Below are 27,910 nucleotides of genomic sequence, written 5' to 3'. Positions count from 1 at the left end.
GAATTCGTGATTCACAAAATTGGGCTGCAACATTGTTTAAGAATGTGACAAGAAAGAAAAAATTCAGAGACAGGAAAGTAGATTCAGAAGTGTCAAGATCGGGTTCCGCGAGCACCCGGCAGACTGAGGGAGAGAGAGAAAGGAGAGAGAGGAAAGGGAAAAAAAAAAAAGGGAGGAGTGGAGGATGATTCAGGGAATTCAGGGAATAGGAGCTGGGGAGCTCTTCTGCACTACAGAACATTTCTAATGACATGGTGAAGATAGGAAAACTGTCAGAAAGGCTGTAATACTTTTATACTGATGCAGCTGGACAGTAAACATCCTTTACTTCTAGCAGAAAAACAAGAAGTTCTCCGCAGGAGCAGTATCACCTTTCCCAGTGCTTGGAAAGGGGAAAGCTTGTAGCAGAGGCTCCCGCACAGGAGAACTCTGAGTAAACAAAGCCTGCTGGGCCAAGTGAGTGCTAAGTTCACCCCACAGATCTGCAAAAATAATGCGGCCAGCAACAGCAGGCTGACAGCAGCGGGCAGGCAAGCCACAGCCACAGATACCATTCACAGGACTGTCTCCAGACTCTTTTTTTTTGTCTCCCTACCTTTGATGAGAGAACAAACGAACTACACCTGCAAGCTGAAAAACTTTCTGAAACTGTACTGCATTTGAACTTGGGACACTTGGTGGTGTTTTTGTGAGTGTGTGTGTATAGTTTTGTTCTACTTTATGCATCCCCTTTGATGAGACAACTACAGAACAACATCTGAGGCACCATCTCCAGGATTGGAGACTGAAATGGACACCCAAATTATTAAGACTGAAACTTCATTGCATTTGAACTTAGAGGTTTTTTGTGTTTTGGGGTTTTTTTTTTAATTTTCTATTTTTCATTTTACTCTAATTCAATTTTATATATAGATATTTCTTTCATTTACTTATTTTTTATTTTTATTCTTATCTTTATTGTTTTTATTTTTTATTTTCAATCCTCTCTCTGTCTCTCTAATGTCTGTTCAGCTTACTGTTGATTAGTACACTAATACTCCCTGTTTATACCTTTGAAACCTTCTTGTCTGATACCTTGTTCTGTTTTCTCCTTCTTGTCTGTGTGTTTGTTTTTCCCTTTGCTTTAACTTCTTTCTTTCCATCTCAGCTCACCCTTCCATTCTAAATATTACCATTGTTATTATTACAAGCTAGAAAATACTTAATTGCACACAGTGCAGGGACAGTAACAACACCAAAGACAATGACGGGAAGACAGAAAAAACAGGGAAACCAGTTTCCCCACAGCAAAAAATTAGTACAGAAACCAGAGGGGAATGAAGAAAACAGATACTCAGATCCAGACTCCAACAAAATGAAGATAAACTATGCCAAAGGACCCAATGAAGCCCACAAGAATAATTTAAAAGAAGACATACTACAGGTACTCAATGAGGATTTTATAGAGATAATACTGGATAGGGTCAACCAAAATGTACAGGAGACACTCAAGAAATTCCAATACAACAAAAATAGAGAATTTGAAAAAGCAAAAGAAGAAATAAAGGAAACCACAGAAGCACTGTATAAACACCAAAGTGAAACAGAGAACACAATGAATAAACAGATACGAGAACTCAGAACAAAAATAGACAACATTAAATAGGAAACCAGCCAAGATATGGAAAACCTGAGAAAAAAGAATGAAACAGAACTGCAAAACAAAACAGAAGGCCAATCCAGCAGAATAGAATAAACAGAAGACAGAATCTCAGAACATGAAGATGAAATGGTAATTAAAGGAAAAACTGAAGAACTATTAATTAAACAACTCAAGACCTGTGAAAAGAAAATGCAAGAACTCATCGACTCCATTAAAAGACCAAACTTGAGAATCATGGGCATTGAAGAAGGAAAAGAGGTGCAAGCGAAGGGAATGCATAATCTATTCAACAAAATAATAACAGAAAATTTCCCAAATCTGGAGAAAGATATTCCCATACAGATGCAAGAGGCCTCCAGGACACCAAACAGACTAGATCAAAACAGAACTACCCCACGACATATCATCATTAAAACAACAAGTTCAGAAACTAAGGAAAGAATATTGAAGGCTGTAAGAGAGAAAAAACAAGTAACCTACAAAGGTAAACCCATCAAAATCACAGCAGACTTCTCAACAGAAACATTAAAAGCAAGAAGAGCATGGGGTGAGATCTTCTGGGCACTGAATGAAAATAACTTCAACCCCAGGATACTCTACCCAGCAAAACTATCATTCAAAATAGATGGAGCAATAAAAGTCTTCCATGATAAGCAGAAACTAAAACAATATGTGACCACAAAGCCACCACCACAAAAGATTCTTCAAGGGATTCTGCACACAGAAAGTGAAACCCAACTTAACCATGAAAAGACAGGCAGCACCAAACCACTGAAAAAGAAAAAGCAAGACATTAGAGAGTAACCTCAACTTAGGTACACACAACCAAACCTCCAAACAACTAAGACAACTAAAAGACAGGAATCACCACATACCTATCAGTACTAACACTTAATGTTAACGGACTTAATTCACCCATCAAAAGGCACCGCTTGACGAAATGGATTAAAAAGGAAGATCCAACAATTTGTTGCTTACAGGAGACCCATCTCACCTACAGAAATAAGTATAGGCTTAGGATGAAAGGCTGGAAGAAGATTTACCAAGCCAATGGCCCCCGAAAACAGGCAGGAGTAGCAATACTTATCTCTGACAAAGTAGACTTCAAACCTACATTGATCAAATGAGATAAAGAAGGACATTCCATACTAATAAAAGGGGAAATAGACCAAAAGGAAATAATAATCATCAACCTGTATGCACCCAATGTCAACGCACCCAATTTCATCAAACATACCCTGAAAGACCTAAAAGCATATATAAACGCCAACACAGTGGTCGGTGGAGACTTTAACACCCCATTATCATCAATAGATAGGTCATCCAAACAAAAAATCAATAAAGAAATCCAAGATCTAAAATATGCAATAGATCAAATGGACCTACTTGATGTCTACAGAACATTTCATCCAACTTCTACACAATATACATTCTTCTCAGCAGCCCATGGAACTTTCTCCAAAATAGATCATATCCTAGGGCACAAAGCAAGTCTCAGCAAATATAAGAAAATAGAAATAATACCGTGCATACTACCTGACCACAATGCAGTAAAAGTAGAACTGAACAACAAAAGTAAAGACAAAAAACATGCAAACAGCTGGAAACTAAATAACTCATTACTTAATGAGGAATGGATCATCGATGAAATAAAAGAGGAAATTAAAAAGTTCCTGGAGGTCAATGAAAATGAAAACACAAACTACTGGAACCTATGGGACACAGCTAAGGCAGTCCTGAGAGGAAAGTTTATAGCCATGAGTGCATATAGTAAAAAGATTGAAAGATCCCAAATCAATGACCTAATGATACATCTCAAACTCCTAGAAAAACAAGAACAAGCAAATCCCAAAACAAATAGAAGGAGAGAAATAATAAAAATAAGAGCTGAAATCAACGAAATAGAAACCAAAGAAACCATACAAAGAATTAATGAAATAAAAAGTTGGTTCTTTGAAAAAATAAACAAGATCGATAGACCCCTGGCAAACCTGACTAAAATGAGGAGAGAAAAAACCCAAATTAGTAGAATCAGGAATGCAAAAGGGGAGATAACAAACACCATGGAAGTCCAGGAAATCATCAGAGACTACTTTGAAAACCTATATTCAAATAAATTTGAAAATCTAAAAGAAATGGACAGATTTCTAGATACATATGATCATCCAAAACTGAACCAAGAGGAAATTAATCACCTGAATAAATCTATAACACAAAATGAAATTGAAGCAGCAATCAAGAGTTTCCCCAAAAAGAAAAGTCCAGATGGATTCTCTGCTGAATTCTATCAGACCTTTAAAGAAGAACTGACACCAACCCTCCTTAAACTGTTCCATGAAATAGAAAGGGAAGGAAAACTGCCAAACACATTTTACGAAGTCAGTGTTACATTTATCCCAAAACCAGGCAAAGACACCACCAAAAAGGAGAACTATAGGTCAATCTCCTTAGTGAACATTGGCGCAAAAATCCTCAACAAAATAATGGCAAACCGAATTCAACAACACATCAAAAAGATTATTCACCACGACCAACTAGGCTTCATCCCAGGGATGCAGGGGTGGTTCAACATATGAAAATCAATAAACGTAATAAACCACATTAACAGAAGCAAAGACAAAAACCACTTGATCATCTCAATAGATGCAGAAAAAGCCTTTGATAAGATCCAACATCATTTCATGATAAAAGCTCTAAGAAAACTAAGAACAGAAGGAAAGTACCTCAACATTATAAAAGCTATATATGACAAACCTACAGCCAGCACTATACTTAACAGAGAAAAACTGAAACCATTCCCTCTAAAATCAGGAACCAGACAAGGATGCCCACTATCTCCACTCCTATTCAACATAGTACTGGAATTACTAGCCAGAGCAATTAGGCAAGAAGAAGGAATAAAAGGAATACAAATAGGTAAAGAAACTGTCAAAATATCCCTATTTGCAGACGACATGATCCTATACCTTAAAGACCCAAAAAACTCTACTCAGAAGCTTCTAGACATCATCAATAGCTATAGCAAGGTAGCAGGATATAAAATCAACATAGAAAAATCATTAGCATTTCTATACACTAACAATGAGCAAACTGAAAAAGAATGTATGAAAACAATTCCATTTACAATAGCCTCAAAAAAAATCAAATACCTAGGTGTAAACCTAACAAAAGATGTGAAAGATCTCTACAAGGAAAACTATACACTTCTGAAGAAAGAGACTGAGGAAGACTATAGAAAGTGGAGAGATCTCCCATGCTCATGGATTGGTAGAATCAACATAGTAAAAATGTCGATACTCCCAAAAGTAATCTACATGTTTAATGCAATTCCCATCAAAATTTCAATGACATTCACTAAAGAGATAAAAAAATCTACCGTGAAATTTATATGGAAACATAAGAGGCCATGAATAGCCAAGGCAATACTCCGTCAAAAGAACAATGCAGGAGGTATCACAATACCTGACTTCAAACTATATTACAAAGCAATAACAATAAAAACAGCATGGTACTGGCACAAAAACAGACAAGAAGACCAGTGGAACAGAAGAGAGGACCCAGATATGAAGCCACACAACTATAACCAACTTGTCTTTGACAAAGGCACTAAAAATAGACGATGGAGAAAAAGCAGCCTCTTCAACAAAAACTGCTGGAAAAACTGGTTAGCAGTCTGCAAAAAACTGAAACTAGATCTATGTATATCACCCTATACCAAGATTAACTCAAAATTGGATCAAGGATCTTAATATCAGACCACAAACTCTAAAGTTGATACAGGAAAGAGTAGGAAATACTCTGGAGTTAGTAGGTATGGGTAAGAACTTTTTCAACGAAATCCCAGCAGCACAGCAACTAAGAGATAGCATAGATAAATGGGACCTCATAAAACTAAAAAGCTTCTGTTCATCAAAAGAAATGGTCTCTAAACTGAAGAGAACACCCACAGAGTGGGAGAAAATATTTGCCTGCTATACATCAGACAAAGGACTGATAACCAGAATATATAGGGAACTTAAAAAACTAAATTCTCCCAAAACTAATGAACCAATAAAGAAATGGGCAAGTGAACTAAACAGAACTTTCTCAAGAGAAGAAATTCAAATGGCAAAAAAACACATGAAAAAATCCTCACCATCTCTAGCAATAAAGGAAATGCAAATTAAAACCATACTAAGATTTCACCTCACCCCTGTTAGAATAGCCATCATTAGCAACACCACCAACAACAGGTGTTGGCGAGGATGCGGGGAAAAAGGAACCCTCTTACACTGTTGGTGGGAATGTAGACTAGTACAACCACTCTGGAAAAAAATTTGGAGGCTACTTAAAAAGCTAGACATTGATCTACCATTTGATCCAGCAATACCATTCTTGGGGATATACCCAAAAGACTGTGATACAGGTTACTCCAGAGGCACCTGCACACCCATGTTTATTGCGGCACTATTCACAATAGCCAAGTTATGGAAACAGCCAAGATGCCCCAGCACTGACGAATGGATTAAGAAAATGTGGTATCTAACCTTTTCTCTAGTACCTGTTCCCCTTTTCCTATTGGCCTCAGTTGCTTTAAGGTATCTGCTTTAGTTTCTCTGCATTAAGGGCAACAAATGCTAGCTAGCTTTTTAGGTGTCTTACCTATCCTCACCCCTCCCTTGTGTGCTCTCGCTTTTATCAAGGTTAGATCAAAAAGAATTAACCTAGAAGGTAACACCCACGCACAGGAAATCAATGTGAGTCAATGCCCTGTATAGCTATCCTTATCTCAACCAGCAAAACCCCTTGTTCCTTCCTATTATTGCTTATACTCTCTCTACAACAAAATTAGAGATAAGGGCAAAATAGTTTCTGCTGGGTATTGAGGAGGGGGAGCGGGAGGGGGTGGAGTGGGTGGTAAGGGAGGGGGTGGGGGCAGGGGGGAGAAATGAACCAAGCCTTGTATGCACATATGAATAATAAAAGAAAAATGAAAAAAAAAAATAAAAGAAAATGTGGTATCTACACACAATGGAAATTTATGCAAAGAAGAACGAAATGTTATCATTCGCTGGTAAATGGATTGAATTGGAGAACATCATTCTAAGTGAGGTTAGCCTGGCCCAAAAGACCAAAAATCATATGTTCTCCCTCATATGTGGACATTAGATCAAGGGCAAACACAACAAGGGGATTGGACTTTAAGCACATGATAAAAGCGAGAGCACACAAGGGAGGGGTGAGGATAGGTAAGACACCTAAAAAATTAGTTAGCATTTGTTGTCCTTAACACAGAGAAACTAAAGCAGATACCTTAAAAGCAACTGAGGCCAATAGGAGAAGTGGACCAGGAACTAGAGAAAAGGTGAGATCAAAAAGTATTAACCTAGAAGGTAACACCCATGCACAGGAAATTAATGTGAGTCAACTCCCTGTATAGCTATCCTTATCTCAACCAGCAAAAACCCTTGGTCCTTCCTATTATTGCTTATACTCTCTTCAACAAAATTAGAAATAAGGGCAAAATAGTTTCTGCTGGGTATTGAGGGGTTGGGGGGGAGAGTAAGGGGGCAGAGTGGGTGGTAAGGGAGGGGGTGGGGGCAGGGGGGAGAAATGACCCAAGCCTTGTATGCACATATGAATAATAAAATTAAAAAAAAAAAGAAGTGTCAATATCTTCTTAATAGTAGTAAATAAATGAAAGAGTCCACTGAAGGGACAGTATACTGAATGGGAGACGGAGAGAGGGATGGAGGGAGGGAGGCAGACAGACAGACAGACACAGAGAGAAACAGAGAAATAAGTTTCCCAGGAGACAAGAGTTCATAAAGAAATCTGTCAGGAATAGCATCAAATTGTTGGCCATATTTCCCAACCATTCTTCGGTCTCCAACTTTTGATAAAAAATTTTGAGACCAAGATTTATGAGCACAAAACAGATTCCAACTTAAGATGACCATGAACAGAGGAGGGATGGGGGGGAGAGGGAAGGGGCAGAGGCGGGGGGAGAAATGGCCAAAACAATGTATGCACATGTGAATAAATGAATTAAAAAAATTTTTTAAAGCCTGTAACAATGGACTTTTAAAAGATTACATGATTTCATGCTAGGTTTGATGCACACACCTGTGATCCTGATACTTAGGAACAGAGGCAGAAAGCCTGGGTTACATACCATGATCTCAAAAAATTATCTCAAAAAATAGATAATTTCTAGTGAGCTAAAATAGGTAGAAAAATGACTAACTTCTCTATTTTTACATTGTACTTTAATAACTTGATATGTATTTGGAATTAGTTGGATTCTTCCTTATTCATCTTTGCAATCACTGAAATGAATAAATATACTCACTCTATAACCCAGAAGAATATTTGCAACTTGTTTGTCTTGGATCTTATTGATCATCTGTTCCCTATAATTTGGGCAAGTTCCTGAAATTCTAGTCCTCTTAGTTCATTTCAGTCCCCTTTGAAACCGCAGTCTCTCATTCCATTTGCAATATTTAGAGTCATTCTAGGTTTGGCATACTGGCATTTTTTTTCTTTTTTTAAAATTTTTAAAACTTTATTTTTCAATCACTACAAATACTTTATACAATATTTCAATGTAAAGTTCCCATAATACAAAGGTAACAAAATGGAAATGATAGTGAGAGGGTTAAAGTGGCACAAGTTCACCAAACAAGTGTTAAACTGCAATTTTTAAGAGATAGATTACTTTTAACGTTGAGAACAAAAGAACAATATGAATAAAATGCAGTCACTTTCCACCAACTCAGTCATTCATTTAGAGGGAGGCATAAAAACACATGAAGAATAACAATGATTCTTAGGAAGAGGCCTATTTGTTGTTTTTAATGTCTATAAGAAACTCAAGTGGAAAAGCTGCTATGTAAATTCATTTATACTTATGTGTAGACAGACATACATGTAAAAAGGCCTGGGATGCATTCTGTACACTGACATATTGCTACATAGTCTTTCATAATATAATAGCTATAAATCAGTGCCAGGTAATAATCTTAGAGGACAATGTCCATTTGGATATATGAATATGACAGTAGAAGAGGTATAAAAAAGAGTCCATCTCCAATGTGGTTTCCTCTCCATTGTGCTAGCAATCTGTCTGTAATTTTTTTAAAGGGGATGGGGGAAGTGATAAATTATGTGCTCCTCTCTGTCTATAATTCATATAAAAGAAAAGCATCAAGCTCTGGTGTGTGAACAAACATTTAAAAATGATTCAATCTGTCATCCCTGAAATCTGCAATAAAATACAAATAACAGAACATGCTATTCAAGGCTAAGTTCAACCATTCCCTTCTCTGCTCTGTGCCAAAAACAAGGGCCACACTCAGAACTGAGTTGCCAGTCCTGTGACAAGGAGTCAGGTCATTTGCCATCTTATAGTGCCCTTCTCTTTGCATCTCAAACCCCTGGGAGCCCAGCTCAGGGTTGGGCACCACCAAAGAAGCAGATGTCTGAATTGAATCAGTGCAATGAGAAGCCTGTCAGCAAGCAGCTGTGTGTTAGGACTTTTGAGTAAGCTTCAACTAGTCTTGCAACCTTGGTAGGTAGGTTTCACATCCTTTGATGTAGTGCTTACCCCAAGTTGAACATACACTATTCTTTTACTCATTCAAGGTTTGTTTCATTTGGGGGGCTTTTCTACAGGAAGTTCCTGGAGTCCTTCAGTTCATGCCTGGCACTCCTGTCCTCTCTTTCGTTTTCACTTAGGTCTTCAGTAGCTGCCAGCTGAAAGCTTCAGGTGATTTGGCCCCTTCTGTTCTCTAGATTTACAGTCTATTTTTTTCTTACCTGCCAGAGCAAACTTGCTTTGTAAAACAGCTTTCTTTTCTGTAGCCTCATGTGCAAGGTAGGGGAAGGTTTGCTAGAAGTTGAGCAGAATGATTCTTAGAAACAGCTTTGAGGTTTTTTGCCCTTGATGTGAGAAGTTTTGGCTATTCTTATGGGACTAGAGTTCCTGAAAGAAGGTGAGCTTGGGGTTTTGGACTTGAATTTGTCGTTTTGTTTGGACCTACAGGACAAGAAGGGCAGCTGGACTTGTGCAGGGCCTGAACTTCCAGCTCTGCTCTTGCCCACAGGCATCTGTGTGCTCTGCATTCTAGTCTCTGCATCCACTATCCATCTACAGTGGTTGAGACATTTTTCTTAATAATTCTAAGAAATGTTTGTTAATGACTATTTTAAATTATTTGCAGATTAATTTACCAGTGCCATAATCTATGGAGCACATATGTTGAAATAGATCTGACTGTTATCTGGGGGAAGAAAATACAAAGCTGTTTGGTTCTATTCATGGTACTTCCTTTGGATCATTTATATTGCTACAGGAAATCTTCAGCCTAGAGACAGGTTCTAGTGAGCAACTTTTTTTTTGTGGGACCAGGGTTTGAACTCAGGACTTCACTCTTGCAAAGCAGGTGCTAGCAAAGCAGGTACTATAATGCTTGAATCACACCTCCAGTCCATTTTGCTCTGGCTACTTTGGAAATGGGGTCTCATGAACTATTTGTTCAAGCTGGCCTTGAAACCTGAGCCCCTCCCTTCAATCTCAGCCTCCCAAGTAGCTAGGATTACAGGCATGAGCCACCAGTGCCCAGTGAGAGCAACTTTCTCAAACAGACGTCAAGAGTACCCTCAGCTCATCCCACTATTAGAGGATAGACCTGTTCATGTCCACAACATGGGATGTGTGCACTGCAAGGGCTTGTCAGGAGTAAAGCTGATTTTGTATTCATTGACATCAAAGACCTAAGTCTCTGATGCAAGAAATGCTTATGAATATTGCTTGAAGGATATTTCTGGATATTTCCTCTCTTTAATCATGAAAGTCTGATATAGTTGGACTTTTGGGGGTTCCTTTTTTTTTTTTAGTCAGGGTCTTTCTCTGAAGGCCAGGAAGGTCTCAAATGTGTATAATCCTCTACTTCAGCCTCCTATTTGGTGAAAAGGATTACAAGTGTGTGCTACCACACTCAGCAAGTTGGATAATTTGATACTATTACATTTCTACAAATACATTTGAAAACACAGCATCCATCCACATTAAGGAATACTAGAATTAATTTTCTTAAATTTCAGTGGGAAGAATAGATATTGTTTCTCTTAACAAATTTGGTTTTAAAAATCATACACCCTTGGACTGGGTATGGCTCAAGTGGTAGAGCCCTGAGTTCAAACCCCAGTCCCACAAAAAAAAAATCATAAACCCAGTATGAATTTCATTTCGTATCTGATTTCTCTCTCTGAATCAGGCATTAGAACTTAAAGCCAAATTTGTGACCAATTCTAACTAGAGCAGGGATACCACCTTCTGTGGTGTACGTTGGTTTCTCTGTTTTAGTTTTCTATTCCCCTATTTTTCTTTTGCTGTGCCTTGACAACTCATTTTCTTTCACTGTATACTATGAAATTTTAAGCTATCTCAAACTCCTTTTAGAACAATGCAGGATATAAATAAATTTGGGGGATAAATATTGTGTGTGGTTAACACAATTCCTTCACTCAATGTGCCAGCAACTTCATACATAGCTTTCAGTCCTCAGATTTTCTGCTGTCATGTGGATGCATGCAAAATGCACGAGGCCCACAATTATATCGAATTTATAATTAAGCCAGACAAGTGAGAATTTAGCATTTGTTTTGACTCTTTAAGGCTGGAATGATGCAAGACCTGGGAAACTGGCAGGGTGGCGAGGCTAGTCGCTGCCATGTAGGTAACACCTGAGAAGGAAAATTGTCAGTGGGTCCAACAAAATTCCAGGCCTGGGAGATAATTTTCTTGATACAGTACAAGGAAGGACATTTTCAGAGTCTTGTAGTGAGCACACACTGAAATCACTGCTCAGTGACTGAACTGGCCTGCGAGTTCCCTCTAGTGGTGTCAACATTCAAGTCATTCAAGTCACACTCCCAACTGCCTGTAATATGGAATTGTCCTATTTTTTTCTTCTTGCAAATCTACCATAATAATGTAATGTCCTTCCAATGGTAATTTGGACTTTTAATCTTAAATTTTCTTGAGCATTTTTTAAAACAAACATATATGTATAGCTTTTACCATGTGCTAGGTACTATTTTAAGAATCTCTCAAACATCAACCTGTTGAATTATTGTAACAATCCTATGAAATAGGTACTATGTTTACAGATGGGAGAAGTGAGTCACAGAACTTTCCAAAGGTCACACAGCTATTCCACATGGTCCCCAGAAATGGCATTATAAATTGGCAGGATGGAGGGAATGCACACATGCATTAAACCCAAATTTGGTAAAATACAAGAATTGAAAGAGAGTGACATAGAGACCACCAGAATGGGGTTTGTGGAACTTAGATTCAAATTCTTTCTTTGCAATTGGGTAGGTAAGGTGCTTATCAACTCAGTGGACTGCAAAAGAACTAAAAAAGAGTTGTCATGGGCCATCAAAGCCTTAACTGCCCATGCTTTATTACTTTAAATCTGGTCCTAGAGATGACGTTTTTATAGATAATCAAGCAAAGGACTGGGATGTAGCTCAGTGGTAGAGCACTTACCTAGCATGTGTGAAACCCAGGTTTGATTCCCAGCACTGCCAAAAATAAATACATAAATAAATAAATGGATCAAGCACTTTACTGGGCATAGTGGTTGAGGACTATAATCCCAGCACTCAGAAGGCAGAGGCAGGAAGATCACTAGTTTTGAGACCAGCCTGGACTATATAGAAGGACTCTGTATCAAGCAAAACAAAAAGCATAATACAATACTCACACTCAGGATACTTACAACGACTCTGGTATATACTTCTTCAGCGAAGTCAAGGTTCTGGAACCTGCGTTCTGTAGGAAATGTGTATTTGGTCAACCAATCCAAAAGCTGCAGATCTACATTGCTTCCTGCAAAGAAATACTGAGGAGCATGGATGTGTGTATCAACCAGCCCAGGCATGAAGAACTCACTGGAAATTAAAATGAGAGGGAAATCATTTAATAACATCTTTTGTGACTTATTATTCCTTTAAAATCTCATTTTCTCTTGACAATGATTTAATTGTCTATCCTACATAGGATTGTAGCTGATGCAATCTGATAACCTTATGTTCTCTATTACTAAGAGGTCAGGAAGTAAGAACAAAGCTTGCTAAGACCGAGTTCCTAAGTTGCAATGTGACAGGTATAGGGTTAATCAGAAAGTATGAAGGGAGGAAAATGCACAGAAGTGAGGAGAAACAAAGCAGTTGTAGTGCAAGAAATGAGGGAAATTATAACTTAAACCTATGACTTTGTTCTCATAACTGGTGGTTCTAAGATAGAGAGCAAAAATGGGAGAGGAGGGATTCAAAGCTTCTAGAACCATGGTGAGGAATATGTACACATATCACTAAGAGAGACTGAACATGAGAAGCAGAGTGGTTACAATTTTAGGCTCAATGGTCATCTAGATCTTGGCTGGCTGTAAGAAGGCTAGTCCCTCCTCATGAGCTCAAGGTGCTGAATTCTAAAGTAGAAGCGGCAAGAACATACTGGGGCTGGTTCAAGAACAGTGACCTTAGGAAACAAGAGTATACATGGGTCACTGTATGAACGGTTAAGTGAATGTGGTGACCGCCACTTATGATTCTTTCTCCTTCCTTCTTTCCTTCCTTCCTTTCTTCCTTCCTTTTCTTTCATTCCTATCTCCCTCCATTCTTTCTTCCCTCCCTCTCTCTCTTTTTCTTTTTCTTTTCTTTTTTTTTCTTTGCAATTTTTAAAAATATTTATTTGTGATCCATGGTTGGTTGAATACACAGATGCAGAACCCATGGACACAGAAGGCCGACTGTACAATGTTTTATACACAAAGCCTCTAAATAATGTTTATCATCACATGGTATTTCTGAACATATTCTGTAGTCATGACCTAGTTTAAACTTTTTCTATGGGAAAGCGAGTTTATAAATTTAACACTCAGAACTGTAGGCACGTGTACATATACATATTTCTCTCTTTCCAAGAGATTTTGAGCCTTCTTGTAAATGCTGTTGAGGTTGACTTTGGCAGTCCGTGGACCCTCCAGTACTGGACAGCTCCTCACCCAGCCCAGTCCTGCAGTTCATGTCTACAAGGGCATGCTAGTTTATGAGACAGAATCTCTCTATGTAGAGTGAGCTGGCTTGGTGCTCATGACCCCTCTGCCTCTGCACATCTGGTTCATCATTCATGTTTCTGATCAGTTCTGCTACTACCATCATCCACCAATTTTCACATTTCTATTCATTCTCATACTAGGAAGTTCTAGAAATATTTTTTAAGAGTTTTCATAAGCACTATCCACAGAACTGATGCAGGCCTATATTAACAGACACATAAGCTAATCCGGTTCAGCAGTGTCTATTAAGTATCCAAACTCAACCAAACAGGTATCTTTTGTGTGTGTGTGTGTGTGTGTGTGTGTGTGGAAAGCGGTCTGAACTCAGGGCCTCATTCTTGCTAGGCAGATACGTGACCACTTGAGCCATTCTGCCAGCCCTTTTTTTGTGTTGGGTATTTTCGAGACAGGGTCTTGAAAACTATTTGCCCAGGCTGGCTTTGAACAGTGATCCTCGTTATCTCTGCCTCCTGAGTAGCTAGGATTACAGGCAAGAACCATGGGTACCCAACACAGATATATTTTAAAAGATGGTATGCACTTGCAGTGCTATCACTCTGGCCAAATGTTGTTAAATCACATAAGAGACTTGAATTCGAAACTTGGCATCAGAAAGAATACTTTATGCTACCATATGAAATGTATGCATAGCCCCCCCAATGTAAGACAAGCAAAGCCATGAATAGCTCTAAATGCTTCACTTAAATAACAGACCTAGGGCTGGGGTCATGTCTCAAGTGATAGAGTGCTTACCTAGCCCACTAGAGGGAGTAGGTTCAATCCCTAGAGAGAGAGAGAGAGAGAGAGAGAGAGAGAGAGAGACAGAAACAGAGAGATTGAGAGCTAGGAATGGTAATGATGGTGTCAATAGCTGCTAACAGTTACTGAATTTGTACATGTACTGGAAACTGGACACAGAATCCTATGTTCATCGTGTCACTTGTCAGGAATAGTTTATTATAGGGGTTAAGTGTATACATTCTAGACTCAGACTGCCTGAATCAGGCTCCACTATAAACCAGCAGTTGACAGGAGAATAAAAGGAACCCAGGAGATTAATGAAGGAAGAGTTTCAAGAAAGGGCAAGGTAGTGTCCAGTGACAAAATCTTCAAGGGTCAAGGATGCAAGGCCTTTCTTGTGTGGCCTCAGGAATGACCCTAAGACTCCACTTAAAAGTACTTACTGAGTTTCTGCATGTTTTAGTCACTGTCCTAGGCTGAGGAAAGAGTGAAAAAATTGAGAGATGGGTGTTAGAGAAAGAACTGGGCAGATGGAGAACTTCTGTGGAAAACTTGGTAATGAAAGGTAGGATGGGGAAGAGTAAAAGTTACTTTTTGTTGAGCGTGGTCATCAGGAGCAGATACACAAGAGCAAAGAAGATAATTCAGGGTACAAAGTCTTCAGAGGCAACAGAAGAACAGGGATTCATTGCATTTGAAGTAAGACTTTCACCCAGAAAAGTTAAAAATCCTTTTTAGGAAACAGGAAACATTGTGAAATATCTATCAATAGCACTGACTATAGGCAAAACAGAGAGGAGGTGAAATAGCTTTCCTCTTTCCATTTAATCACCACAATAATTCCCATAGAAAAATCTCAACTTCTTCAGATAAAAAACCATCAACTGTATTTCAAACCTGCAGTATTGGCCCAGCCATATCATAACCTAAGGAAAAAGAATAATACACACCCCTATATATAGCTGTCAGGCTACATCTACCCATCTTTTACTTATTTTTCATTTCGATTTTTCCAGTGCTAGGGATTAAATCCAGGGCTGTGTGAATACCAAGCACATACTCTACCACTGAGTGACACCCTACTCCCTACTCATCCATTCATCTTTGAACCAAGTGGAAAACACTAATAAAAGCTCTAAATCAGAGCATGTGACTAGCACTGCATATAAAAGACTTGCTGAAGAAATAAACCAATGATGGCAGCCCCTTGTTCTCTACTTACCTAATTCTTCCCACCTTCCCCATTAAACCACTAATTAATCAATTTGAAAAGTCTCTCTGTCTCTCAAGGTAGGTCTCCAATCATTTGAACTTAGTTAATGGCACCCAGCAAAACGAAGATGCTGGTGGTGACTTACTGATGGCTCAATTCTCTTATTTCACATGGCTTGAAGCACCATTCTTTGGCCAGTTTTTCTTGTTGAGATGCCTCTTCTATAAACACTATCTTTAAAAGAAAGAAAGAAGAACCATGTATTAATGAATCATAGTCATTTGCTATCATTAAGCATATAAATCTTTTTAAAGGAGACTAAGTCACAGAGTTAATTTTAAAAGATATTTTTGATACCAAATTGGATGGAGTTTAGGAGGCAAAAAAGACAGGGGTTTGCCTTTGCCCATTCATAGATGTGAACTGTGTGTAATTTCTCCTTTTCTGACATAATACAGATATAATTGAAACTTTAAAATTTCTCATTAGAAGATAGAAGGTTTTTTTTATTGTTGTTCTGGGGATACATTGTGACATTTACAAAAGTCCTTATAACATATCATAGTTGAATTCACCCCCTCCATCATTCATCTTTATCTTCCCCTCTTCTCTCTCACTCCTGGAGTAGTTTCAACAGGTCTCATTTTTCCATTTACATACATGTGTACACAATATTTGCACTATATTCACCCTCCTACACCCTTTCCCAACATCCACCCCCCTATACTGGTACCAACCTCCACCCCAGACAGGATCTGTTCTGCCCTCCTGGTCTCTGAATTTGTTAAAAAAAAAAAAAAAAAAAGACATTCTTCTTGTTTTAAGATAGCTATAGAGGGAGTCTCATTGTGACATTTTCATATATATATATATTATAAATGAAATTGGTCCATTTCCTCTATTTTTCTTCTTTCTACCTTAGTGCCCTTCTTACGGTGATTTCAACAGGTTTAAAAATTCCATATTCATTCTTGTATAGGAGTATATCAACCATATTCACCTTCTTAACTTCCTTATTTTACCCTCCCCCTCTTGTATGTGACCTCCCCTTAGTGTGACCTGTTTTTCACAATATTGCTTGTATTTGTATTAGGTCTATATTCCACATATAAGAGAAAACATGCAGCCTTTGGCTTTCTGAACCTGGCTAATTTCACTTAAGATGATGTTCTCCGGTTCCATCCATTTACCTGCAAATGATAAAATTTCATTCTTCTTTATGGTTGAATAAAGTTCCATTGTGTCTAAATACCACATTTTCTTAATCCATTCATCAGCAGTGAGGCATCTTGGCTGTGTCCATAGCTTAGCTATTGTGAATAGTGCTCCCGTAAACATGGGCATGCAGGTGTCTTTATTGTAAGCTGACTGACAATCCTTTGGCTATATTCCTAGGAGGGGAATTGCTAGATCCTATGGTTAATAGTCATCTGTTTCTCCCCTGCCCCTGAAAATGATTAAAGGGCATGATTGTTATGGAAAATGTACCTTACCTCAGATAAATACAAGATTTTTGTTAAGCTGTTGGAAACCAAGCCCACAGTGCAGAAGTGGCTACATCATGGCACAATTTGTTAATACTAAATATAACTGTATTAACAAATGTCTGGAAGTTGAATCTTTGCATGAGCTCTGTGGAGGTCTGGATGCTAGACATGCTCTGTAATGAGATCTGCTGCTTCCTCAGTACCATGTGTACTGAGTGTAAGAGATGCTGTAGTGGTCCTCTCAAGTTAAGCTTGCGAGGTCTGAAGCCCAAAGATGAGAACCGGGCAACCGGTTACTCTTTCTTAGTCTGGCTTCCCCACTACAAGGTAGGGAGAACTCTGGCACACGCTTCACAGGCTACTGTGGTGACTCAATGCGACTATTCTCATGTGAAATTAGCCCGTGCCTGGAATGTGCTAAATGACACAGAAATTACGTCTGTTCATATTTTCCTCTAACGTACAATGTGACTACTTTCTCTAAAAAAATGGATTGCAAAGTAAAAAAGACAGAAAGTAAGAAAATTTATACGTGTAGAAAATCCTGACTTTTGTTTCTCTTTGTTTTGCCATACTGGAGATCAAACCCAAGGCCTTGTACATAATGCAAGGCAATTGCTCTGCCACTGAGCTGCACACCCACGCCCTCCTGTTTAATTCTATTTTACTTAATTTCTATTACATATGTGTAATCTTTTTGAGATAGGATCTTGCTATGTAGACCAGGTGACCTGGTATTTGCAATCCTGCTGCCTCAGCCTCCTGACTGCTGGGATTACAGGCACGTACCACAATGCCCAGCTTCCGTGTTTTATTTTTAAAAGCAATATTGTGAGAAAAATGTTTCATTGGAATGAAATACTGAAAAAAATCTGGTGGATAAAATATGTCTAGTGAACTAGAAGCAAGATAATATGCCTCAGGAAACATAATTTGTGGACCTGAAAGGAAAACAAAGCAAATATTTATTTCTTTATTCATTAAGATACCCATTTTAAAAAGAAGAGAAAATGAAAGTATAATTCCTACAATTAAGAAAAATTAACTTGATGATTCTAAAAATGTATTGGAATCAATGAGCATTTAAAAAGAAAATAATATCAAAGCAGATATATAGTTCATCAAAAACCATAAAAAGAGAATTTATCAATACTCCTCAAAGGTGATTTACTGTGAATTCCATAAACAAATAAAGATAAAGTGTGTATAGTACTATACTTACATGTTTTTAAATTATATGAATATATGGTTTTTGAGCAAAATATAAATGATCAAAGTTTATCCTGGAGAGATAAAAGCTGAGTGATGAGTAACTGGGAGAAACCAAGGAAGATCTACTAACCTTTTAGGAAGCGCATGATTTAACAATGCTGTCTACAGAAATTGATGCTCATTAAAAGTGCAAATCACATGTGATTTTAAATTTACATTTTTTGTTGGGGTTTTTTTTTTTTTTTGGTTCAGGGCTTGAACTCAGGGCCTACACCTTGACCACAAGTCCTTTTCTGTGATTTTTTTTTTTCAAGATAGGGTCTTGTGAACTATTTGCCTGAGCTGACTTCAAACTGTAATCCTCCTGATCTCTGTCTTCTGAGTAGCTGGGATTAAAAGTGTGAGCCATTGGCACTCAGTGATTTTAAATTTTCTAATAGCAAGACTCAAAGTGTAAAAAGGGACAGGAAAAATTAAATTTTAATAATATTTTAACACAACATATATAAAAGATTATCATTTCAATATGAAATCAATTTAAAAATCCATTTTACCTTCTCTGAGAGATATACAATTGTATTTTGCATTTAAGGTATATTTTAATCTGGTTGCTAAATTTTTATCAGAAATTACTTTATCTGTATACTTAAATGGTATAGAATTTACAAAAAGTGGATTCACATATCTATGTTGTTCCAAACACTCTTAAAAGTTTTCCAAAGCTGAAATAAGTTTTCACTTTTAAATGTAAATTTACATTAATTTAATGGAAATTAAATTTAAAAATTTTTTAACTTCAGTTCCTAAATCTCAATAGCCACATTTCAGGTGATAAGTATATGTACCTGTCCCTGTGGCTGCCATATTAGATAGTGCAAGTTCAGAGAAGTTCATAGTAAAGGTATGAAATCCCGTGCTAGGTAAAGGGCTCCAGAGTATAGAGAAAAATGGAAACTTCTCCATTTCTACAAAGCCAACACAATCCTACTAAACCTAAAAAAGCCCCCATGTATACAAACACAGATATGCAAAAAGAGAAAATGACAAAATGCCATTTGCTACTTTTAACATAGATACAAGAAATAATCCTAATGACATACTGGCAGTGAAAAGAAAAACATACTAAAATAATAATCCAGCATTCTGCAGCATATGAACCTTCGTTATTCTGAGCAAGTGAGACATATCTATCAATTTACAGCCATGTTTAATAGTTAGGTAAGGCCCATCTATTCAAAGACTGGTGGAAGTCGAGTGTGGGTAGCACATGCCTGAAATCTCAACAAGAGAGAGGGAGGGTGAGGCAGGAAGATTTAGAGTTTGAGGCCAACCTAGGTTACATGGTGAGATTCTGTCTCAACAAACGAACAAACAAAAGCCCTGCTGGAATAAAGCCACCTGTTCTCCTTTTTTGTTTTTTCATTCAGCACCCAAACAGGAATGCTACACTCCAGGTAATATTAATTTGTGCCACTGTCTTCATAAACCTGTGTATATACAGGGCTGGTAGAGTGGCTCAAGTGGTAGAGCACCTGCCTGGCAAGCACGGGGCCCTGTGTTCAAACCCCAGTACCACAAAAATAAACAAATAAAACAAATAACAACAAAAGCTTAGCATATACTTGAGCCCCTGCCACTCCCCACTTAACAAAACCTCCACTGTGACCTTGTGACCTCTTGTTACTATTCTCTATAAGCAGCAAACACCCTACATCTTCAATATCTGCTCTCAGTTCCTCAACCTGACCCTGAGAGCATGGCTTCTCAAAGACAGGTGCTCATACTTCAGGGTCAAGCAAGGACTTCGGAACCCTCTGTATCCCCCCATGACCATTCCAAACCGTTTTGCTCTAGCTTCCGATAACAAATGAGCCTGGTTCTTTAAGGCTCTCCTTTTCATTTCTAGGACATCTTTCCTCTTTTCTCAGTGTTTCCTTTAGCAATCTTTCCATCCTTCTTCAAATACCTCGATGCCTGCCTCATACTCTCTCTCTCCACTCCAGCCTTTCTCCATTCCTCATGGTTTCAACCCTTCTGAAGATGATAACCTTGTTCTGTGAACTCATCCTCCTTAATATGTTCTGCTTCACTTCAGTTATAAACCCATGACCCCTCCCTTGGATGTGATCATGACTCACATCTACTCCACCTCCAAAATCTCTGAATTGCAAATGTGGTCACACATTCCTCTTGTTCCTGTTTCCTACTTCAACAACTGAAATAATATGCTACCTTGAAGAACCCTCCCTTTCCCTGCTCCCCTCTACTCTTCTTAGTCCACCAGCCATCTCTTTCACCATTTTCCTTGTGCAGGTTAGATTCCACCATTTGTTACCTCACGTTTCCATTGTCTTGTAGTTTAGGCATAGCTGGTAAAATTCCAACCCTGATGGAACCCACCTTTCCCTTTCTCCGGGCTGTACTTGAGTAGTCAATCAGTGTTGGAACAGAACATACAACATGGTAGATAGACTATCCATATTCACCAGGCTTAAATGAACTCTTACCAACACCTGCGCCAGGTACCTGGTCACATATCTCTAGCACTTATTGCTTACCAACTGAGAGATTAATAAAGACAATTTTTGATGATGGGTTAATTTTTATCAAATAATTCAGAAGTTCAAAGAACTGAACAATATTATTAAAACAAAACTCCACTCTCAACAACTTAATTTATGCACAAATGTTTCTCAGCATTCACATCTATAAAAACGGAAAATAAGAAAAATGTAATGGTGCCCCTAATTTCATTCTACCAAGTAATATTCAATCATAGGTACAAAATTGTGTTAGAAAGAAAAATCCAGCTCTTTCATTTTACATACAATAAATTACCTTTCAAAATTTGTAATATACATTTTTTAATTTCCTTATGTTCCTGGGAGATTTTTAAATGCTTAAATTTATACCTGTATTGTAATGGCTTATCAATTAGACTTTCAAGTATAAAAATATATTGCATTAGTTAAAAACTTTGAAAGGAAAGTAGAATGGAATTAATAACTCCAAAAGAGAAATGAACTATACAGCATTTTAGACCATTAAAATTTTTAGGAGCAAGTTCATGATTTTTACAACAAAAAATCAAAAAGCATATCAAATCACTACATTTAATTCCTTTGGAAACACTTCTAAAAAGTGTCATGATTTAATTTTAACATGCATATATTTTAAATTTGCTAGAAATAATAGGCTTTACATATTTAAATTTAGCAAAACTATATATATCAAATTTTTAAAAGCTTTTAAAGTTTTTCAAAATACTTTTAGAGAGCATATTAGTAAAAAAAAATGAAGTGTGAAGAATACTTTTCTAATCAACTGATTTAAAATCTGCTCTCTCCAAATTTCTCACCATATCTACCCCTAAAGTATTCATTATACACATGCAATAGTAAAAAACTGCAGTCTCAAAATCAGTAAGGGATTAAATATAACTGAACAGTGCAATGATTAAAACAGACAGTGAAGATTTATACTTACTGAATGGAAATTTTTCCTTGATACAATATTAAGAGGTTTTTTTTAATGCAGGTTACTAGATACCATGTATGGTATGATTACATTTTTATAAGAATAAGGTGTGTGTGTGTGTGTGTGTGTGTGTGTGTGTGTGTGAATGGTTTGTGCACGTGTGTGTCAAAGGGATAGTATGTCGAAATATTAACAGTGGTTATCTCTTTATGGAAAAATTGCAAGTAATTCCTCTTTCATCTTTGCACCATTTTAGGTTAAAAATTTTTACAGTAACTCTTATTCTAGTACAAACAATAAAGCTAGTTCTATTTAAAATGTGTCAGAGTAACAGTGGGTGAATATGATCAAAGTAAATTATATGCAAGTATGGAAACATCATGATGAAATCCCTTTGTACAATCAATATACACTCATAAAATGCTAAAAATAAAAATGATTTTTGAAAGAAATAAAATATGTATGAAATATAAAGCATAAAAACAGAAGTACATAATTCTAGTCTCCACACATGGAGTCTATGCTGGGGAGTTATGACAAACAGAGACAGGTAAGAATAAGATGGGGACAGATTCAAATGGAGATACGGGGGTATGGTCAATGAAAGGTTTCACAAAAAAAAAAAAAAGGAAGAGTCTGGGCAATGAAGGCTAGAAGGAGGAACTAAGGATAGGAACAGAGGCATAGAAAACAAAAGGTACAAGATGTGTTATAGACAAGTGTCAACAAGTATCACTGAAGTCCTGGGTTGGGGAGAACGTTAATTCACAAATCAAATACTTCATCAATTTTTATTGCTGTCATGTATGTATTCACTCATCAGATATGTCCTGCAAGCCCCATATGTGTGCAGCATTATTCATGATACTGGGAACAATAAATTCATAGGTGAATATAAGATATATTGCATGCAATAGGGAGTGCTGTGATGGAAAATAAAAGGAGATAAATGAATGGACTAAAAGGTGGATATTATGGTCACTCTGAGAGATGATATTGGAGCACAGATTTGCATGAAGTTGGGAAGTGAGCAGCTTCCCTGGGATTGGGATGTACCTGTCATGTTTCAAAACACGAGTTATGCCAGTGGGGATGAGCACAGGCATTAGAAAAAAGAGTGGTAGGAAACCAGTTCAAGACGGTAGCCAGAGCATAGGTCAGCCTTGATATTTATTGTTAAGAAATCTCTAAAAATATTTTGGAAAATAAATATGGCAAAATTCAAAATATGATTGATTTTTTCTTCGTGGGGCAATGACTTTTTCATCCCAAGATTGCCTGGGCTCATGAAGCCATTCACTTATTTCTTTAGCATAGAATATGTGCCTTGCATGACCCACGGGTCTTCGTCTTCATAGGTTAGATGGGCTGACAAGCACATACACAAGTCATTAAAAACCACGTTTCACAAAACCATCAAATCATAGATGGTTCCAGCTGGCCAGGACCTTCTCATCCAAACCCCTTGTTTTCCAGATGAGGAAATTGAGTCCCTTCTGTTACACTAACAACTCCAAGTGCTTTTTTACTTGAATGAGCAATAATGAGAATGTCAGGAATACAAAAGCCAAAAGCAGATGAGTAATGACTGTCAGCTAATGAGACAAACCTCTGCAAGATGGAGGCTTCAAATACCAGATGGCAAATTTGGGCAAGAGACTTATTGACATGGAACAGGGTAAACTGCTTTGGAGTCTCTGTGGAATGCCTCAGCAATCCAACAAATAAGATGATGTATATCTCTTACCCATTACACAAAATCCACTCATAAATCACTGTGATAAGAGATAAAATCAGATAAAAAGATAAAGGTCTCAAAGATTTTTGAAGCTTTTGTATAAAGATGAAAATTACCACAGGAGCCCAATTTATGACAAACAGATCAATGGAAAATAAAGATGAAGTGCGATTGACTTCAAATAACTGTCAGCCTCTAAAGGTAGAATTTTGTAAATAAGGGAACAGGCCACATGATAGGCGTTGCCCAACATAGAAAATAGGAGTGTTTGCTGGAATAGACATTCTTTCAGAGATTCTTCCAGTCCTTTATGACTGCTTCTCTGATACTATAAATCAAGGATCAACAAGATTTCTCTGAAGGGCTAAGAGAGTAAGTATTTTAGGTTTGGAAGGCCATATCATCTCTGTGCAAATTTATCACTGTAGTACAACTGCAGCCATATTCTGTGTGTAAGCAAATGAATATGGCTACATCCCAACAAGAGTTTATTTAAAGAAGCTGGGGTGTGACTCAGTGGAAGAGTGCTTGCCTACCATGCACAAGGCCCTGCATTCGATCCTCAACACTGCAAAATGAATAAATAAATACTTACTGGGCTCGTGGAGTGGCTCAAGTGGTAGAGCACCTGCCTACCAAGCGTGAGGCCCTGAGTTCAAGTCCCAGTGCCACCAAAAAAAGTTTATTTACCGAAACCCAAACTTGCATTTTATATAATTTTTCACTTGTTACAAAATATTATTCTTTTATTTTACTTTTTTAAAAAGCATTTCAAAACTCTACTTAGATAAAGCATGGTGACACGCACCTGTAAACCAAGCACTCAGGAGGCTGAGTTGGAAGATCACAAGTTTGAGTCAAGCCTGGGCTGCATAGTGAGGCCCTGTCTCAAAAACAAGGCAAAAAAACTATAGTTAGCTCTAGGGCCATGTAAAATAAGGTCATTGGCCAAGTTTGACTTGTAGACTATAGTTGCTGATCTCTGACACAGACCATAAAAAGATGCAAGTAAATTAAAGTTGTATAACTAGAGAACCAAATAAGGGGCTTACACTAGCATTGCTTCAAGGTTTTATCTTTATTTATGGTTGATTGTTAAATTGGTAAACATTTTAAACAATTTTTCTTTGAAGGTTAGGTCTGATCAAATGCTCCTGGAATAGTTTCAAGCTTCTGGTTATGTACAAAACCTCATTTTTCTCAGGAAAACAAACTTTTTTTTTCAGTACTGTGGTTCAAATGGGGCCTCAGGCACATGAAACAAGCTCTTCACTGCTGAGCTACACCTCCAGCCCAACAAACATTTCTTGATAGATGAAAAAAAAATATTGGGAAACAATCAAGATATTCTTCACTAGGTGGATAAAATAAATTATAACACTAATTCATAGAAGAATTGAAAAAAATGAGCATTTGGCAACCATTATTGCAATAAATGATTCACATGAATGTCATCGATGAATGTTAAAACCAGTGGGTGAAATTTTGTTGAGGAACAGGATATTTACACAATCATTAAAGTATCTCCACACAAAATTTATTTTACAGAGAAAATAGTAACTTTACAATGAAGAAACATGGCAAACACCAGTTTAACCATGTGACCAAAATTAACATCATCAACAATGGGATAAATCGACAGCTACACCTCCTAATATGATGCATTGGGAAGAATGTGACTTCTGTGACATTCCTGCCCATGAAAGATTAAAGATGGAAAGCAACTAAAGAAATAGAATAAGTAAATGCAACTTGTGATTCTGGAGTAGATTCTGCACCAGAAGGCGGTAAGAGCTGTCAAGGGAATTATTGGGTCAGTGGGAAAAGTTTTCAAGGGGCCATGCGTTGTGAAGTAGAATTATACCTGTGTTAATTTCTTCATCTACGTGATTGTATGTGATTATGTAAGTTAGGGTCATTAAGTTTTAGAAAGTACACATTGAAGAATTTGGATGGGAATAGCAGGTCTATAATTTACTGTTAGGAGACAGAGATTGAGAGAGAGAGAGAGGAGAGAGAGTGTTTATAAATAACTGGAAAGAGTGGGGAAGAATTATGAAATAAATTTTATAAACTGTTAGCACTAGGGAATCATAGTGAAGGCTATATGAATTATTTTTACTATTCTTATAACTTTTCTGACTTTTAAATGATTTAAAGATAAAAAGCTAGCTGTAAAATTAAATAATTTATTATTTAGAAACATAAATATATGCAACAAACATGATCATGGTGGGAAGGAAAGGAAAAAGGATCAGAGTTCAAGGATGACTGATGATTCCTTGGTCTTTAGTCATTGTACTTTACACAGACATTAGAACTCTTCTTTCTTCTACTCAATGAGCTAATTAAAAAGAAGAATCACTACTTTAAAAAAAAAAAAGATAAGCAAAATGTACCAAGATCACAAGAAAAACATATGAGCAAAAACAAATTCCCTACTAATTAGGAAAAAAAGCTTTTTTCTTAAATAATACTGAGATACTAGGGTTTTGACTCAGGATTTCACTCTTGCTAGGCAAGTGCTCTACCACATGAGCCACACTTCCAATCCAGTTTTGGTTTTTTGGATTTTTTTTTAAAAATGTGAGAACATTTTTTTGCTAGGGCTGGCCTCAGACCAGGATTCTTCTAACTCAGACTGGGCTCCTCATACCTACTCCTCAGTATAACTGTCCCACTGCACCCAAGATATCCTTTGAGATAGGGCTGTCTATGTCTGGGCTGGCCTCAACCTGTAATCCTCCTACCTCCACCTCCCAAGTAGCTGGGATTACAGGTGTAGACACCATGCCTAGCCTTGAAAAATTCTACTTTCTTTAAAAACACCAAAATTCGTGCCATATGAAATCCACACATTGGTCAACTATGGAATACCCAAATGACCAAGAAGTAAAACCACAGGTGAGGTGGAAGCATGGCAGGAGCGGAATGACAGAGATTAACATTTACAGAACCCTAGCACCAGAAATATAAAATCAAGTCAATGATCTGTCCCTTGGTTTTATCATCAGTCACTAATATGCTAAATTACACTTGAGATGTACTTCCTAGCTTGCGAACTGTTTTGGTATACAAATGTTACTGCCTGATTTTTGTAACCTAAATTCAGAATTCCTTGCTTTAATCAACTGTGGAAGAAGGAAACTACTTAGATGGGTATAAAATTAGCACCAAGTACTGAGTGAAATTCACCACAAATCTCAGGCCCAGAATTAAATGGCACATTTGAATCCTGAAACATTAAACAAGTGAATAATTTCAGCAGCTGCTTCATAAAAGACATCTTCAGAGACTATATTCAGCAAGTGGGCAATTGAGAATGAATTTAGAAAACAGATTCTGTCTGTCTTTTAAAAACTAAAAGGTGACATCAAATGACCACAAAGTTTATCTCAACAGACTGCATAAGACACAATGATATTGATAAGAAAAAAATCAGGTACGCACAAAAGTACACCCTAGACAAGCCTATCCCTTTGGTCATTAAGAAAAAACATGAAATTTGCTTAAAGAACCATTATGGGTTGAATTGTGTTCCCTCTCAAATTCATATATTGAATATTGAAGTTCTAACCCTCAATAATTCAGAATGGCACCTTGTTTAAAGATAAGTTCTTTACAGAGGTAATCAAGTTAAAATGAGGTCATTAGGGTAGGCCCTAATCCAATATGGCTGGTGTCCTTTCAGAGACAGAGACACAGAGAGAGAGGGAAGATGATGTGAAGGGACTTAGGAGAAACTAGCCATCTACAAATAAGGAGAGAGGCCTGGAACAAATTCGTTCCTTGCAATCCTCAGAGAGAACCAGTCCTACTGCTGATGCCTTGATCTTGGACTTCCTGACTTCAGAACTGTGAGACAATGTTTCTGTTATTAAAGCCACCTTGTTTGTGGTACTTAGCTACAGCAGTCCCAGTAAACAAATACAGGCCCTATAGGAGGGGAAGTCTAGTCTATTCTAATAAATGATCAAAAGAGAAACACTGCAGAAACTCACATTTCCTTTCCTCTAGGCATTTCATCTGAGATAGTTTGAGGAGGTAAAGTAGACTTACCGCCACATCAAGATGCTATGATTTACTAGCTCAGTGAACAAAGGCAAATCCCTTAACCTCCATGATTTACTGTTCGTTAAAATACAATAATAACATCTCTCATGTCTCCTTTGACTATAAACACACCTGTTTTTAACTGAAATATATCAAACACTTCATGGACTAAATATTCTCTATAAACTTAAGATACTATCCGTAGTGTTCATTTTGACAAGGAAACAAGAGTGGTAT

The 27,910-nt window shown here is 37.4% G+C and overlaps 1 protein-coding gene across 6 annotated transcripts in view; it reads right to left on the bottom strand.

The window, feature by feature from the left end:
• Gda (guanine deaminase) overlaps positions 1 to 27,910 on the bottom strand; it is a 92,562-nt gene that overhangs the window by 40,087 nt on the left and 24,565 nt on the right. For 3 of the 6 annotated variants that reach the window (XR_012440473.1, XM_020161410.2, XM_020161413.2), the window contains exons 2-3: positions 15,852 to 15,940; positions 12,412 to 12,583 (exon numbers count right to left, since the gene is read on the bottom strand). Coding sequence is in view for 5 of the 6 variants with exons in the window: in XM_020161410.2 (XP_020016999.1) it covers positions 12,412 to 12,583; positions 15,852 to 15,940 (261 nt within the window). In the remaining variant the exon portion in view is untranslated. Of the gene's footprint in view, positions 1 to 12,411; positions 12,584 to 15,851; positions 15,941 to 16,896; positions 18,135 to 27,910 lie in introns of all 6 variants that reach the window. The other 3 variants (XM_074052040.1, XM_074052041.1, XM_074052042.1) reach the window with 2 other exon arrangements.

This window comes from Castor canadensis, chromosome 13 (genome assembly GCF_047511655.1).
Source record: "Castor canadensis chromosome 13, mCasCan1.hap1v2, whole genome shotgun sequence".
In the NCBI taxonomy this organism is placed as follows: Eukaryota; Metazoa; Chordata; class Mammalia; order Rodentia; family Castoridae; genus Castor; species Castor canadensis.
Note: the sequence above shows the minus strand (reverse complement) of the source record. Positions and strands in the feature narration are given on the sequence as shown.